This window comes from Anas platyrhynchos, chromosome 29, assembly GCF_047663525.1.
Source record: "Anas platyrhynchos isolate ZD024472 breed Pekin duck chromosome 29, IASCAAS_PekinDuck_T2T, whole genome shotgun sequence".
NCBI classification, from domain to species: domain Eukaryota; kingdom Metazoa; phylum Chordata; class Aves; order Anseriformes; family Anatidae; genus Anas; species Anas platyrhynchos.
The window spans coordinates 1,564,493-1,581,406 of NC_092615.1; the positions used below are offsets into that span (position 1 = coordinate 1,564,493).

The following is a 16,914-nucleotide window of genomic DNA, read 5'->3' on the forward strand; positions in this document are numbered from 1 at the left end:
GCCCCCTTTCCCAGAGTAATTTATAATTATTATTGTTATTAGATTGTGGTGTGTAAAGGCAGTTTCTGCTCCAAGGGAAAAGAACATGAGCTACAGCACTAATCATCTCTGCACAAGGTCCTACCTCCTCCGTGAGCTTCCCTCCACCCTACCAAAAAAAAAAAAAAAAAAAAAAAAAAAAAAGCAGCAGCTGGAATAATGCTGGAAAGGAGACACTTGAGATAAGAGCAATACTCCAGATGTGAGATGTGGCAGCTCCAGCACCAGGTAACCTAAAGGAGTAATGTTCATGCTCCAGCCAGCTCGCAGCCGAAGCGCCGCTGTCGGTCACTGAGCTCCCGGGCACTGCTGAGCACAGCCCTGGGAAGTGAGAATCAAAGGGACCAAATTCAAGTTCTTCAGATGCTGCCGTCCAACTGTGCCAGGGGTTGTCTCCACTGTAGGTCTCTGGGATTTGCAGACACTGCCACAAATGTGAATTATCACCCCTTAAGCACCCCGTCCTGTGCATCACTTGCCTGTGACGCACGAGGAGAACAGGGCAGCCTCTCTGCCTCAGCATTAGCTCCTCACCCTGTTTCTAGCTTATTTTTCCCACAGGCTGGTAGAACAGCGAGAGAGGATGTTGTATCCAGGCTCTGCCTTCTGTTTCCACCAATGCTGGGCTAACAGGGTTTCAAATCCCGGCAGGCGACAGACAGCAAAAGGCGTGTGGGAGAAAAATCATTGCACTCGAGCCTTACTGGTTGGCGATATTAAAGTCCTGACCTTGTTATGGGCAGATGAAAACAGTGTCTGAGCCTACAGATTGGTGTCATCGATGCCACCTTTCCTGTGGTCTCAGAATGGGAGCAGCACAGCTTATGGTATTTGGGTTTGGGCATGCAGGAACGACACGGGGACGTTCCATATGCTGTAACAGGAGTGTAATTAGGCTCAGGCCTCGGTATGTAGAAAGGGAAGAATCGCAAGGCTGACCTATGGTTTGCTTTGCAAGCGTACGGCAGTATCAGCTCTCATCTCTACTCATGCGGTGCTCGCACACATCACTCGAGGCAGTGAGCAGCGCTGAAGGGGTGGGAATGAGCACTCCAGCAGCCTAGTGCTGTGCTCGCAGCTTCTCTTCAAAGCCGGAGCAGAGGCTCCTGCTCCTTGACGACTGCTATCCCTTCCCAGAGGTGACAGGAATCCAAAGCAAGTCACGCAGGTATGTGCTCCCAGGAGACAGCTGCTGCAGGGAGCGAGAGGCAAGTAAGAATTAAACAGAGCCAGCAGGGAGGTTTTCACAGCACAGAAGGAAAAAAAAATAAAAAATAAATCCCTGGTATTCCCTCCCTCCATCCCATTTTGGGAGTCCCGATGCCGGCAGAGAGGAAATGGGGGAGCTGTGACAGTGTCAGGCAGGTCATACCCGTACTTCACCCAGTGAAGACACGTGTCCAGGCAGCACCAGTCAAGCCCTGGATGAGGGTGTGCCACAAACGAGGAGTTTGTTTAATCAGCAGGAGCTGGCAGGGAAGAGGCAGGAGGTGCAGCAGGGAAGGAGGGAGTTCAACAAAGCGACTGCAAGGAGCTGGGAGGAGAGCCCTGGAACGGAGAGGAAGCCAAAACTCCAACGGAGCACTGCAGGCACACAGGATCAGTCCTGCTCTGCTCTTGGTGAAGGGAAACCACCGCAGCTTGGTGGGCACAGCAGCAGGCACCTGGGCCTGCAGGCCACAAGGGCAGGGCTCAGCCACAGGGCAGTCCTGTCCCCGCACTCTACATCCCTCTTTTCTCCAGCTAAATCTTTAGGATCCCCAGCCAAGAGGCCTTGTGCTGTGCTTCCCTCTGAACAAGGACCAGAGCCAGCAGCGAGCACGTCCAGAGCACAGCAGCTGCCATCTACTGGCTGACCCCAGGGTTCCTCACAAACCACCCCAGGTTAAGGGCTTGGAGGAAAAAAAGGTTGGCCCTGGTAGGAAAGCATGTTAAGCAGCTTTTTAAGGCTTTCAAAACAGCCAAGCTTGTGTTCACAAAGAGCATCCGGAGGTAAAGCAGCGGCTGACACAGCGCAGGTTGACGCGGTGAGATGTCAGGACAGCTCAGAGAACCAGGAGAGCCCGAGCTGAGCCTTGCAGCACCAGGACAACACCGCCCCTGGGTAGCAGACAGGACAAAGCTGACATCAGGTCTCTGGCCAGAGAGGAGTTTTGCTGGGTGGGGAGTTGGAAGCGGCTGCACCTGCAGCCAGCAGCAGCAGAGCTGGAACACAAGCTCCAATGCAGCTCTGCTGGCTCAGCAGAGATAAATCAAGAGCCTGGACCAAAGACTCTCTCATTGCAGCTGCTTTTTCTTTGCCACAGAAATCCAGAGCTTTCCTGCCTCATTCAGTATCTATTTATATGTGAGGGGAGTGCCAGCTCCTGAAGGTGACCACCACGTCCCTGAAGCTGTCCCCATTTCCACTTTTCCCCGTTGGACAGAACTGCCAGCACGGAGGATTTACCAAATAATCCATATCTCACCTAGGGGGCTCCTAGCTTTGCTGTGTAGAGGTGACAGCATCGCCCTTCTCCCTGCAAAACTTCTGGGAAGCGCTCCTCAGCTCTGTCCACCCCCGAAGGGACAGAGGTGAGAGAAATGCTCCAGGAACAGGCAAACACCTCCTAAAGCACTCGTCCAACGGCCTTGAGGTGTGCCTACAGCATAAGGGCCGGGCAGAATCACCCCCCAAGGTGGGAGCTGGAGGTGCAAGCTCTTGCTAAGCAGAGTGAGGAGGTGTTTTCACGCCTGGTCAGGCCAGGAGGATGAGGAGGGCTGGCAGGGGTGCAGGACCGACCTTCACACACTCACCGACACGGCCCCCACCCCAGCGCCGCGTTCAGCACCCGCACGTAGTCCGGGAGAGGGAGAAGGCAGTTCCGAGATGCTGAATTGAGGAGTTTCCATAGCAACCCAGCCAGGGAAACCCTCCCAGAGCTGGGGAGCTCGGTCTGAAGGAGGGGAGGGAGCAGAATGTGCCGAGCATGTGGAAGGCACGCGGCGAGTAGGCTGCAGCTGTGCTGACAGCAGGGCACGGAAAGGCAGCCATGCTCGGGCTGGTTCCTGCACAGCACCTACAGGGATGTGTGTGAGAGCCTGCTTGGGGTCTGGCCCGTGGATCTGCTCACAAAGGAGGGCAGCAATTCAAGACACAATCCAGTGTGTGATGAGGAGCAAGTCCTTGTATTCCCAGGGGATTCCAAAACCCCAGAATGGAATATCCTACGTGGAGGGCAGCAGGTACAGAAGTGTCCCCCAATATCCTGGGCTCTGGGCAAGATGCAAATTCCTGATCTGGGGAGTTTAAGGCATCTTCTTACATCCCAACCAACACAGCAGCTTTTTTCTGCTCAGCCACTCCCAGCACTATGTGGAACAAGCAGATCCAGGCAGCACTACACAGCTCCTCTTGCCAGCACGTGCCCTACCTTCAGAGAGGCTGCTCCAGGAAGACACGAGACGTATTAAAAGGAATTTTGAATAAAGCTTTAAGACAAGAGCCTTGATCAAACCCCACGCGTCACATTGTGCTGGAAGGAGACGAACAGAGAAACCCCCACCAGGCTGAAGCAGAGAGACTTCAGACAGCAGGTTAAGAAGTGTCTGTGAGAGAAGGGAGGAAACATCTGACACTCCAAGGCGGTATCAGCACCTTCCCCAGGAAGGCGAGAGCAGCCTGTCCCAGAGAGGATGTCTCTTTAATCAGCAGCTCACAGGCTTGCTCCACAAATTAGCATGCACGGGGCTGTAGAAGCATTTAGTATTCAGAAAGCATTGGTCTGGTACAAACTTATTTGCTGCTGCTGCAGCAGCTGCCAGCGGTGACAGCGAGCTGTGCTACCAGGCAGGCTCTGAGTCCTTTTTCCTTCCTGGAGGGCACCCAAGGGGACAAAGCGAGGAATACAGATCTGGCATCTCCTAAACCCCAGTGTACCACACCCCTCTCATCCCACACCTGCCACCAGGCAGCCAGAGGGACGTGCACCTCCCCAGCCCTTCAGTGCTGCGCTCCTGCATGGCCTAAATGCACCCCGAGGCTGTGCTGTGCGTGGCTGCAGGGGTTTTCCTAAGGGAAACATCATTTTTTTGTGCATAGACCACACCTGAGTCAGGCAAAGGCACCCTAAGGACTGCACGCTGCCAGGAAAGGAGCTGGGCTCAGGTTGCAAGAAAGGGCTGAGGACTGTAACACCCACAAGAAACTCAGTCCTGCTCTATTTCTTGATATAAAACTGATTTTTATCTCCCAGCTGTTTACCCACAGAAGGTGCTGCTCCCCCACAACACCCCCACACCTTGGAGAAGGTCAAACATCCAGGCACTTGTTGCAAAAGTATTTATTTGGGTGCTGACCATAGGAACTATTTTTGTAAGCCAGAGGACAGAAATAACAGTTCTGCAGTCCCGAGGCAGAGGAAGCTCTGAATAATAAAGAAGGCACTGAGGATGAAACCTAAACAGAGCTTTTAACTGATTGTCTGCAAAAACAGAAGCCCCCAGCAGGCCAGGTCACTGAGAGAACCCCAGGACTTTGCTATCCCCGTGGTTAAGCTGGGCTGTAGTTGGAGCTGAGGCAGAAAATCAGAGGCAAGAGTGCCACTAAACAAACAAAGCAGAATTATCACAAGGTAGTCCCAGGACCGCAGTACAACCTCCCCATGTGTTCCAGGAATTTTCCTCTCAGAAAACCCTGGACTATGGCACAGGCAGGGGCTGAAGTCATCTCGTCACATTATTTTTAGACCCTGGCTCAGGGGAGAATCTGTTGATATAAACAAGTGTGAGTGGCAAGCACCAGCCCTTGAAAGGGAAAGAGCAACGACTGAATGAAGGGGAGAGAGGGAGGATTTTTATTTCCCTTCACGTCACCAAGAATTCAGGCCTGGCCTCTCCTTTGCAGGAGGAAGGAAACATGCTCTTGAAAGACATTCTTCAGGAGACAGATCCAGCCTGTCAGGAAAGGCCCTGGTAACAGGGATGTTTTATCAAAGCGTCCCTTCTCCCCCCACCCCCCTTTCCCATACACTCCAACACTGATTTTGGGTCAGAATTGTCCATATTAAATACCCTCAGATCCCAGTATTCTGAAAGGAGCAGCAACGTTAGGGCAGTCTGAGCCAGCCAGCAGGGCTCCCATGCTCCCCACAAACGGGAACGTGTCAGTCCAAAGGATGTTATTTCTCCTCCTTAGCTTGCAGTCTGTTCTTCCGCTCCATTCTCTTCTGCAGTTTCCTCTTCATCTGCAGCTGCTTTTGCTCCTGCAGTGTCTGCTGGACCTTGTCACGGAATTTCTTGTTTTTCTTCTTGATCTTGGCCAGCTCCGCTTTCCTTTTTGCCTCCAGATCTGGATCCTGCAATGGCAAATACGAGCACACTAACGATGTGCTGAGGGACAGCGCCAGCCCCTTGCCTTTCCCAGATGCCCACTCTGCTTTCTAACCCCTGATGGAGCAGGCTGCAGGAATCAGACACCACCCCAGAGCACTTTTTTAAGAGCACCCTTTAAGATAAACTCCACTCTGAGGCAGGGGCGAGGCTGACACAGCACAGCAGCGCGGGAGGAACTGTCATTTCTCTTCCACGTCAGTGGCATTATACCAGCTGCTGATTAAAGTAGTTCGAACAGCAGCAACTCTCACCTTCCCTTCAAGGATCATTTGTTTCCGCTTATTTATTTCTTTCTTCTCATCAAAATCCATGCACTCCAGTTCCTGTCAAAGCAGAAATACAGCAGGGCAATCAGTCACCGAACACCAAGTCTGACACAGAGGAAAGCAGCCCTGCTCCAAAAAAATCAGCAGAGCCTCAGCATTCACACATTTGGCAGCTCACAGCCTTTCCTCCACACAGTGCCAGCCTCCAGCCCCAATGCTCAGCATCACAAAAATGCTGCAGAAATGTGCAATAACAGAGCAAACTTAAGGAAAATATCTAAAACCAGCCCTCCACCACCATGACATGTATCTAAGGGCTTCCACTAGGAAAAAGGAACAGAAATTCTTAATTGTGTGCTCAAGAGAAAAGCTGCATATCCAGAGGCTAATGTTAGAGCACAACAAATCTGGCTATGCCCCAGATTTTCTGTCCTCTGAACAAAGGGCATCACGTTTGCACACTCACTATTTCACACTCCCTCCTGGTGACGTTCACATGGGTGAGGATGTCGAGCACAAACCGCTCCTCCACAGAGAACTCCTGCAGCTTCATTTCTAAAGCAGGGCGAGACGTTTACACATCATGGTTGGTTACAAAATCCAGGGACAGATTCTCAACATGTTAAAAAAGTTAAAAAACAAACAAACAAAAAAACACAAAACAAAGAAACACAAACACACAAAACCACAATTACAGAGTTCCACTGAACAAGAGTGGAATTGTTGTCATGTGTTATCAACACCCTCACTTCTGCAGGCCTACATCAACAGATTGCACCCTCCCCTCTGCCTGGAATTCCCCACAGTAGATGTTGCATTTATTGGGTCTGTTTCCTACAAAAAGATGAAGTCTGAACCTACGCAAAGCAATTTATTCTTTTCACCCAGCTCAGCATACACAGTAGTGGGGATGTAAGGAAGAAGCTGTCTGCTTTAACAAAAAGGCTAGAGAGTAAATTTCCACCTTTTCCACTCCACTAGAAAGAACAGGAAGACAAACTCGCTCAGGCCTGTACAAGCACGCTCGTGCCTGGCAGCTCAACAGCAGAATCAAAGCTGATGGAGGTTCAAGTGCTCCAACTCTTTTCCAAGCCGTGGCCACAGGAAAGGGAAACCATTTTTATACTGCTGTTCTGAACCACGCATCCTGCGCTGATAAAATCAGGGCAGCAAGTACCACAGGCACGAAAGACCATATATAACCCTAAATTATAGCAGCATTCATGCTCCCCACTTACTGATTTCCTCCTCGATAGCGTGTACGAGATGGATGTCATACTGTGTCACCATTGTAATGGCCATTCCGTTCCGACCTGCACGATAAAAGCAGTGATATATGAGGCCTGACAAGCAGAGGGAAGGGAAGCCTAACCCATGCCAAATTCCATCCATCCACAAGCCAACCCAGCGCATTATGGTGACAGGATGCTCAGAAGAGTCCTTGTTTGCTCTGAGAAAGCAGTCAGGTATCGGTGCAGAGCAGACACAAGTCAAGCGGAGCCATCCTTGCAATCTGAAGGCAGGATGCTGAGCCAGAGATCTGAATAAATCTGGCACCGGCTGAAAAGATCGCACTGCAGCAGTTCTGAAGGCTCCTGAGCACTGGGATCCCAGATTTAGCCACCTGCAGCACCGCTCTGCTGTGAGCAGCGCACGGTTTTCCCCACTCACCTGCACGGGCTGTCCGGCCGACGCGGTGAATGTAGATTTTGGGCAGGCCTGGAGTGTTGTGGTTAATGACAACTTGCACTGTGGGAATGTCCAAGCCTCTATAACGCAGGGAGACAACAGAAGTTGAGAAACACCCCGTTAACATATACAAAAATACATCATTCTCATGCTTAGAGAGCAAAGTCCAGGCCTTTGGCAACACGGACTGCAGTTTTCTCTTACCTGGCAGCAAGATCTGTAGCGATAAGAATCTTAAAGATGCTGGACTTGAACTTTGCTAAAGCTGCAAACCGCTGCCGCTGTAAAGGGAGAAGTCTGGGTTAGGGAGGCTGCGACCCACGGGAGCTGGCCTGGACAGGCGTTTGGCTCGGGGACGCTCCCAGAAGCATCCTCCTCCCAGCTCTGTTCAGTCACCCACCTGTTTCATCATGGAATGCAGAGCTACGGAAGGAAACTTGAACTTCCTAAGCATCATGTTCAAGATTTGGCATTCCCTTGAGAGAAAAAATAAATCAGAATATATCAGGCAAGCACAAAGCTGTCAGATGAGGACAAAACCAGGGATCCTCTAAAAACCCTTGCAGCACAATTACCATGATGCAGTCAGTTACTGAAGCAGCCTGACAGAGGAGGGGCACAGGACACCCATTCCACACCAGCTCACCCCCAGAGGACGCCTGGATTCCCCCTTACGCTCAGGGGAACGCCACCAGAAGCGCACCTCAAGCCCCCGCAGCCTGAGCCACCTGGAGGTGGCAGGAGGACTGGCAGTGCGACCTTCCCCACCCCCTTTCCAGTACCATCAGCAAGAGGAAAAGCAGATGCAGGGCAGGGGAGCAGCTCAACCCTTTAAAGTGCTGCATTTCTGGGCAGCCCTTCAGCCCAGGCTGCTCAAAAGAAAGTTCTACCAAATTTCTGTACAGGCCAAGGAAGCAAAAACCACTGTAGGCTGATAGCAACGCTGCAGGAATTTGGAATCTGAACTAAAGCCAGGAAAATGCGTCTTATTTGTAAAAGGAAGCACTAGGAAAAGACTCCACTCACTTGCAGGTTTTGGTGAAGATGATAACAGACCAGTCCTCGTGCTCGTCCTGGAAAGTCTGGATTAAATGGACGAGGTAGGCGTCTTTGACTGCTTCGGGTACGAGCAGGTAACGCTGGTCCAGCTCCTCCACTGTCCGCACCCTGTTGGGAGGGCAAAGCACCAAAAAAGATAGATTGGACAAGAGAAAAGGGAACAGGAGGGACAAAAGAGACAGCGAGGAGATGAAATAACAGAAAATAAACAGGATTTGGTGTCAAATGCTCAGCAGAACAGGTGTAGACGTACTCAGACTCAGCCTCCCAGAAGAAGGGTTTGTTCATGGCCAGGTTCTTCAGCTCGGCCAGCGTGGCGGTCAGCGTGGCGCTGAACAGCAGCGTCTGCCTGCGTGCTGGAACAGCCTCCAGGATCACCTCCAGGTCGGCTGTGAAGTCAGCGCAGCCCTGCTCGAACAACCGGTCGGCTTCATCCAGAACCTAAGCTCGGCCGAAAACAAACGAGGTCACCCCCGCACCCATCCCTACGCAGCCAAAAGGTTTTAAAAGAGGAGAAAAGAGACGAGCAAAGGGGCCCTACCAAGAATTTCAGCTTTTTCAGGCTGAACGTGTTGGAGCTGCGGAGGTGATCGGCCAGCCGGCCGGGCGTGGCGATGACCACGTGGGGTTTGCGGGAGAGCTCCAGGGCCTGGGCCACCATGTCTGCAGCAAGAAGCACACGGTCACGACGCATTAACCGAGCACAGACCCTAAAAATTTTTGGTTTACAAGCCTAGAAAACGTCACTCTCATTTCCACCCCTTCTGCTGCTGGTAACACCACCCCAGTGTGAAGGAACCACGACGGATGTTTGGCTCTTTCCCTCCTCAACTCCATCGGGGCAAGAGGGCAGAGGAGAGTCACTCACCGAGGCCGCCCACCACCACGCAGTCCTTGAGGCCGAGCGGCTTCCCCAGCACACGGAATTGCTCAGCGATCTGGTACGCCAGCTCCCTGCGGGGAGGAGATAGCTGAGGAGGGAGACGCGGGGACACCAGGGCTGGGTGGGGGCCTCCCGGGGTCCCTCTGTACCTGGTGGGTGTCAGCACGAGGCAGAAGATGCCGTAGGGGTCCTCAGAGAGCTGCTGCAGCACGGGCAGCACGAAGGCTGCAGTCTTGCCGCTGCCCGTCTTGGCGCAGCCCAGGCAGTCGCGGCCTGGGGGGGAGAGACAGAGAAAAATGGGGAGGGGGGACAGGAGGGGGGGCTGGGGGAAGATGATTGGGGGAAATTGAGGGGACTGAGGGGGATTGAGGTGACCAAGGGGAATTGGAAGGGATTGAGGGGACTGGGAGGACTGGGGGAGATTGAGGGGACGTGAGGGGATTGCAGGAGATGGGGGTGGACTAAGAGGTTCTGGGCGGGATTGAGGGAAGATTTGGGGAGACTGAGGAGGATTTGGTAAGACTGAGGTGACTGGGGGAGGGGGGGGATTAGGGGAGACTAAGGTAAAACTGGAGGGACTGGGGAAGGTGAGGGGAGCCTGGGGGGACCTAGGAGGGCTTAGAGGGGAGAGGGAACGGGGGAGGCTGGGGGGGAACGGGAAGAACTGGGGAGGGGGGGGGTGGGGGGGGGTTGGGAGGCCCGGGGGGGATCGGGGGGGACTATGGGGGGATTGGGAGAGATTATGGGGGATTAGGGGGAGGGGATCGGGGGGTCCCGGCGCGGCCCCTCGCTCACCCTGCAGCACGGGCGGGATGCAGGCCGCCTGCACGGCCGTGGGCCGGCTCAGCCCCACCTGCCGGGCCTGCTCCGCCAGCCACGGCGCCAGCCCCAGCTCCCGGAACGTCGCCATGGCGCTGCCCTGAGACCGTTTCCGGTTTCCCACACCCGCTTCCGGTTACCCGCGCCCGCTTCCGGTCCTCTCCGCACTCTCATTGGCCGTCTCCACCTAGCCCCTCCCATCCCACACCCAGCTTCCGGCTCTGCCATGACGTCACCCTCTCCCCGCGCGCCTATTGGCTGGGATGCGCTATCTCCATGGCAACGGCGGCTTCCGGCAGCCCTCGGGCCGACTTCCGGGGTAGGGACGTGGCTGAGGGAGGCGAGATGGCGGCGGGGCCGGGCCCCGGCGGGCAGGGCGGGGAGGCGGACGAGCTGTTCGACGTCAGGAACAGCTTCTACATCGGCGCCTACCAGGCCGCCATCAACGAGGCGCAGCGCGTCAAGGTTGGGGGTGGGCACCGGGAGGGGCTTCGGGGGGTACCGGGAGGGTTTGGGGGGGGGGGGGGCTGAGGGGGGCTTTGGGGGGCTACTGAGGGCTTCAGGCAGGGCCTGGTTCTCGCCCAGCGCCCTGCGGGGGCTCGCCTGGGGCTGGGCTGTGGTTGTTGGGGGGCCCCGGGGTGCTGAGGGCCCGGTCCTGGTGTCCTTGGGGTGCTGAGGGCCCTGCTTTGGGGGTCCCCGGGACGCTGAGGGTTTTTTTCTCTTGTCTTTTCAGCCTTCCAACCCCGAGAAGGAGGTGGAGCGGGACGTGTTCCTCTTCCGAGCCTACATCGCCCAGGTGAGCCTCCTGCGCTGTGGTATCGGCAGCGGGATCTGACCGGAGGTTGGGGGTGGTTGTGAGCCCTGTGAGCTCGGCCTCATGCACCTTGTGGGTCCTTCTGCACTGAAATGTTGTGTCTTCTCCAGTGGGAACGTAATCACAGCTACAACAGGTTGTATGTAGGGTCCTGGTGACTAAATGAGACTTTTAAAAGAGGCAGTTTACTTTAAAATGGTGTGTGGGGAGATACTCCTCAGTGTGGTTATGGAATTTGGTGGTGTTTGTGGACTACAGTGGGAGATGTGAAGTAGAAATTTGCTGTGCTTTTGTTTTATTTCTAGCTATCATTCTAACAAAGGTTTTAGGAAATGAACGGCTACTTTTTGTGTTCTTAAAAATGAACAAATTCTTAGTTCTTGTTTTTTCTCTCTAATAGAGAAAATACGGTGTTGTTCTGGATGAAATTAAAGCCAATGCCAGTCCCGAGCTCCAAGCAGTGCGCATGTTTGCAGAATATCTCTCAAATGAGAGTCAAAGGTAAGTCTGATAACAAGGCGGAAGTGAAACCTTGTCTGGCATGAAATATGTTTGTATGTGGAAAGCTTCATGTAGCCTGATCTTTTTTCGGGGCAGGTTTGTCTGTGGTTTTGTAGTGAATCTCAGAAAGGCAGAATTCTGGAGGACCAGGATCTTTTAAAGAAACGTTCATATGTTTTTGTCTGTGCTCATGCAGGGATGCAATTGTTGCTGATTTGGACAAGAAAATGGCAAAAAGCGTTGATGTAGCGAATACGACTTTCTTGCTGATGGCTGCTTCCATCTATTTCCACGACAAAAACCCTGATGCAGCTCTGCGTACCCTCCATCAAGGGGAAAGCTTGGAATGGTGAGTGTAACTCCATCCCTCATCACTGAGGCGTGTGCTAGCAAAGCTCTTCTTTCTAGAGAGAGTTATAATAGAAGCCTCTATCTAGAAGGGCAGGCTTCTCTCTAAAAAGCTTTAAAGCCATTGAGAAACAGATGCAAGCTTTGCTTTCCAAGTAGTAAGTGATTTGGAGCACGATATGAAGTCTTATTGCTCCCTTGTGGAACTTAAGAATCTGGTTTATCGATTTGTGAGCATTCTGTACTGTTGAAGCGACTCCCGTGGCACGGGCAGCGTGTTTCTGAGAGGCAGAAAGGTTCCTGCACAAAGAGCAGGGAGGGGTGAAGCATGCCACTGAGACAAGCACTTTGCTCTTCTTGGTTGCAGCATGGCGATGATGATCCAAATTCTTCTGAAGCTTGACAGGCTTGACCTGGCTCGGTGAGTTTGTGTTCTTTTGTTTCTGAATTGTCTTCTTGCAGGGCGGGCTTTGATAAGAGAATGTGCTTCTCCCAACCTCCACCACGGTGCAGCAGAACACCTGCAATGGGCAGTAAAACTTGCATGTAGGTGTGCTGCAGATGGTTCTTGTTCTTCAAGGTGCAACAGCTTTGGAGATAACATAGCTGGGTACAGTTAAAGAGGTGAAACTCAGGGTTTAACCTCACCTATAGCAGAACGTGGTTTGAATCTCTAGGCCTGGGTTATGTCCTTAAGGAAATAAAAGAGGCCTTTCACAGATTGCTTCAGTGAAATGTTTGTGCCTCGCTACCAATTTACTGTGACTGTTGTGCCATTGGGGTGGAAGACCTAAAGAGAGGAGCCTACAGCTTTTTGTTTGAATCTTAAAGAACTACAGAAGATGCCTTGTCTTTCTGTTACATCACTCCCACTTTTGTACCTGCAGCAAGGAACTGAAGAAAATGCAGGAGCAAGATGAGGACGCGACCCTTACTCAGCTGGCTACTGCCTGGGTGAACCTGGCTATCGTGAGTATCTTCCACGAGGATCTGTAGCCTACAGTATGTGAGAAACAGCACTGGCACAAGACTCCCTGCTTTGTTCCCAATTCCTGCTTTCTTATGCCATCAGAAAAACGTTCAGTTTGATTTTTTTTCTTCCTTCAAGTAGCTATTTTGGTGGGTTTTTCATCTGTGCTGCTTGCCTTTCAGCTCACACAGGGAAGAGCTAAACCATGCTCGGATAACTCAGAAAGCATCGCGTTATAAAATGGAACACTGCAGTGTGACTTGCATTCAGACCTTGCAAACAGGCAGAGAACTACCTTTTTTTTTCGTATAACTGTCTTTAAGCATGTCTGTGGTCCCACAAATAACAGGACAGTACAAGCTGAACTCGATTCCAATGCAGTGAGCGTGGTAGAACGAGCTGCCATAGCTCCCCGTTTGTCTTCAGTTGTGGTTTCATTTTCTGAGCACAGATGTTTGGCACTTCTCACCCGTAGTTCTTCATCTGCCCTCCCATGTAAGGAAACCTGTCTCTGCAGAACTAGAAACTGGCCTTTCACCTTGTTAACGTTCCACATTAAATCTTATGGTGCCTGCCCCGGTTGGCAAGAAACTTCATTATGAAATATTTCAAGTAATCAGCCAAAAATGTGTATTCTTTGGCAGTCCAGATGTCAGGTGTCTGAAACTAAGCAGTCTCCTAAAATTCAGTAAAGCCCCAGGGTGTTTAATAATACTGGTAAGACTTTTTTATTGTTCACTTAGTCTTGTTATGAAATCTTTTGCACATAGCTGTTGCCTTACACCTTGTGTGTGGCTAAATTATTCCTAAGATCTTATTTTCCTCTAGGGAAATTCTTACCTCTAATCAATGGAAGCTGCTGCATCTATATAGAACCCTTCTGAAGCTGGAAGTTTTTGAAAAGCCAGGTGTCTGTACCTGGGTTTAATTATAAAATCTCATTTCATAATCCTTTATTACATCAGGCATCTGAAGTGGTTCTTCAGAAGTGTTATTTCTTTTTCATTGAATGGAAACCTGGATCTTTTGATCATTTAAGTGGTTCTTAACATTTAATATTTTTGCATTTCTTTCATCTGCACTCTTACGGTGATCTGTTGTGTTAGAGGAGATGATGGGAATGCCAACAGCTGCTGGCGTTGGTTCTTAAGCATTTAATTTCATAACCCTTCAAACTTTGTGGCCTTCAACGACAGCAAGTTCATGCAGCCTTTTTAGCAATACGTCATGAAACTGTGCTTGTTTGTTTCCTCCCTCTGCAGGGCGGTGAGAAGTTACAAGATGCCTACTACATCTTCCAAGAGATGGCAGATAAATGCTCCCCAACCCTCCTCCTGCTTAACGGACAGGCAGCCTGCTACATGGCTCAGGGCAAGTGGGATGATGCAGAGGGAGTGCTTCAGGAGGCCTTGGACAAGGTACAGCATGCTTTGGCCAGGCAGATCAGTTTGAATCCAAATACCTCTTGCTCACACGGAGTAAAACAGCAAGGAACATTGCCATTATGCTTAATGAAAATGCCACTAAGTGGTTGCTTTAAATACCTACCTTTTCTTCTACTTTACCTCTTCCAATGAAGTAAACTATGGGTTTAGCAGAAGTTGTTCTTGCAGAGCTGTGTTGGTTGTTACAGTCTCTCATGGTAGAGGTAAGTCACAAAGATCAGGTGATTGTTTTTATTTTCAGGACAGCAGCCATCCTGAAACCTTGATCAACTTTGTTGTCCTGTCACAGCACTTGGGCAAACCACCTGAGGTGAGGCTGATTTTATTGTACTTGGCGAGCAAATCCGCCTGTTCTGCTGGGGTGGGTTTTATGTTCCTGGTGTGCGTGGTAACTTTTGGGTTCTGCAATTTTGTGTGTTCTCACTGGAATTGGTATGAACAAAATAGAATAGTCTGGAGGCACGAGGGACGTGGATCTTCAATATTCAGTGAAGTGGTTGCAGAAATCCAGCAGTTGCAGACAATGGTCTATACTTGAAAGGAAGGCTTGGGTGGAAAAAGAAATCTCCTGAGTTCTGGGCTTGCTTTTCACTGACTTGTGGTTCTTTTTGGAGTTCTTTTCTCCTTTGAACTCTGCTTAAGGTCTAAGTGTAGAATATGCACTGGTGTTACTGGTTTTAATACCGGTTTTAACTGGGACTGTGAACATTCAGGATGATGAAAAAGTCAGGTTTTTATTCACTGAGAACAAAGTCATTGAAGTGTTGTGTTTTAACCTCTTGGCTTGTCCTTATGCTGTCTGAATGTTAAAATTTCCCCATTTTGTTCCATCAGGTCACAAACCGCTACTTGTCACAGCTGAAAGATGCACATAAAAATCACCCGTTCATAAAAGAGTATCAAGCAAAGGTACTGATAACTTCCTAATATAAACTTGGTAACATCTGGGAAGATCAGCTTTGAGGTACAGGTTCTTAATCTGGGTTAGAAGTTTGTTAGCATCAGATGTTACACAGAGGAACGAGCCTTCTGGAAGAGAGGGAAGTGGGGGGGTGAGGCACGAAGGATAATCGGGAAGGGAAAATGAAACAAACTGGAAAAAATTGGTAACTCTGGTCTAGGTGACCTGCTTTTTAAAATTCTTTTTGCCTTAGTAAACTGCTATCGTAGTGTTTTCGTCAGCTCAGAGGCAACACAACTGATATTAAATTTTCAGCAAAGTTCAAGCAGTGTTCATTTTATTCTGCTTCTGTTTTGAAGGAGAACGACTTTGACCGACTAGCCATGCAGTATGCACCCAGTGCATGAGGAGAGGGGAAGGAGCCTGCGAACCTGCTCTGTGGTACCTGGGAAGTGGGGTTGATACACAAAGCCTTTCTGGTAACATGGAAAAATGCCCTCTGCATCTTGGTCTGGCTTAACTCAGCACGGCAGGGTCTTGCAACCCAGCAAGCCGTTGCTGAAGTTGTATATAACACGTAGCTGCTCAAACTTGGTAGCTGAGAAGCCCGTGTTCTGGCTTACTCAGTTCCTGAGCTGTTTAAAATACAGTGCAAATCCAGAGTTGCAACGCTGTACCTTAAACATTCCTAATAAAGCCTTTTCTGGATCTGTGCACCCCCTACTTCACATTCTGGAATGCCAGTAATTCCAGGAACTGAGCCCTGTCGTAGGTACTGAGGATTTACTTATGGGAAGACTGTCAAGGTTTGTTTTAAGCATCCACCTTCAGCACATGGGCAAACCCCGAGTTACGGCTGTTCGTCCACTCTGACTGATGATTCCTCCATTTAGGTCAGCATCCTCTGGAAGAAGGACGCCGAGCTGTAGGGTTTACTGCTGGTGAGAGGGAAAGCTACCCCAAAATAGAAATAATCCAATTGTAATAAGCTCAGCCCTGACCTTAAGTTGGTAAAATGCAGTAGCTCGTGTCCTGGAGCCAGGAAAGCATTAGATCTTCCTTTAACATAGCACATCCTGCAGTACATGTGAAAGTGTCCCCAGTCATTCTTAAAAATGTGATGGCTGCTCCACCTGACATGTCATGGAACATTCCAGATTCAACACCACGCGATTGTGCTTCTGTAGCCTTGGACTCCTGCGTAGCCTTTCAGTGCCCTGCGTGCTGACTGATTGTGTTCTGTCAGATGTGAAGAGCAGATGTCCAAGTGGAACCCTCAGCTGGGACCTCATGAGCTCTAATATTTGAATTATCTTTTGGAAAGTGCTTGGGGAGGGGGAGAAGAGGTTTATACTACACTGTAAATGTGTCTAACTGGCGTTTCCTTTGTGCCCACCTCGGCCTTGGTTGCTCTGAAAGGGCTCATTGTCTCTTCCCTTGGCTTGTTTAGCGAGCAGCTCTTTTCAATGAGGGGTTATTCATGGTCCAGTCTTGAATGAATGTTTCCTTTGTGGAGCTGTCTGAGGGAGATGTGAAAGGGGCTTGTGTGCTCAGGGCAGCCATTACCCACTTGATGGGCCATGATAAATTGACTTAAAAATGTAAACAATAAAAGCAAGTGGCATAGTAGGAGCCAGCACTGTCAGTGTGAGAATAGGGGAACATGTTGTTCAGCCTTCTGAGAGGGATGAATTTGTGTTTTCTCATAGCTGTCCCAGACCAATTAGAGAAGTTCAAGAAAGCTTGAAAGTGAAATGACTCTCCCAGAATGGCTGTGGGCAGAGCAATGACTTCAAATGGCATAAAG

At 50.6% G+C, this 16,914-nt stretch overlaps 2 protein-coding genes across 2 annotated transcripts; one reads left to right on the forward strand and one right to left on the reverse strand.

Moving 5' to 3' along the window:
* Positions 1-4,851: 4,851 nt before the first annotated feature.
* Positions 4,852-10,267, reverse strand: DDX49 (DEAD-box helicase 49). The gene is made up of 13 exons (XM_027472408.3): positions 10,105-10,267; positions 9,459-9,582; positions 9,295-9,380; positions 8,968-9,089; positions 8,680-8,867; positions 8,394-8,534; positions 7,768-7,843; positions 7,572-7,648; positions 7,350-7,447; positions 6,917-6,991; positions 6,145-6,233; positions 5,664-5,735; positions 4,852-5,375 (listed from the first exon to the last, which is right to left on the reverse strand). The coding sequence occupies exons 1-13, from the start codon at positions 10,217-10,219 to the stop codon at positions 5,199-5,201; spliced, it is 1,440 nt and encodes a 479-aa protein (XP_027328209.1). The 5' UTR covers positions 10,220-10,267; the 3' UTR covers positions 4,852-5,198.
* A 122-nt stretch (positions 10,268-10,389) lies between these two features.
* Positions 10,390-15,815, forward strand: COPE (COPI coat complex subunit epsilon). Its single transcript, XM_027472423.3, has 10 exons — positions 10,390-10,593; positions 10,862-10,924; positions 11,343-11,443; positions 11,640-11,792; positions 12,159-12,212; positions 12,679-12,760; positions 14,024-14,179; positions 14,448-14,516; positions 15,041-15,115; positions 15,467-15,815. The coding sequence occupies exons 1-10, from the start codon at positions 10,405-10,407 to the stop codon at positions 15,512-15,514; spliced, it is 990 nt and encodes a 329-aa protein (XP_027328224.1). The 5' UTR covers positions 10,390-10,404; the 3' UTR covers positions 15,515-15,815.
* Positions 15,816-16,914: the final 1,099 nt, after the last annotated feature.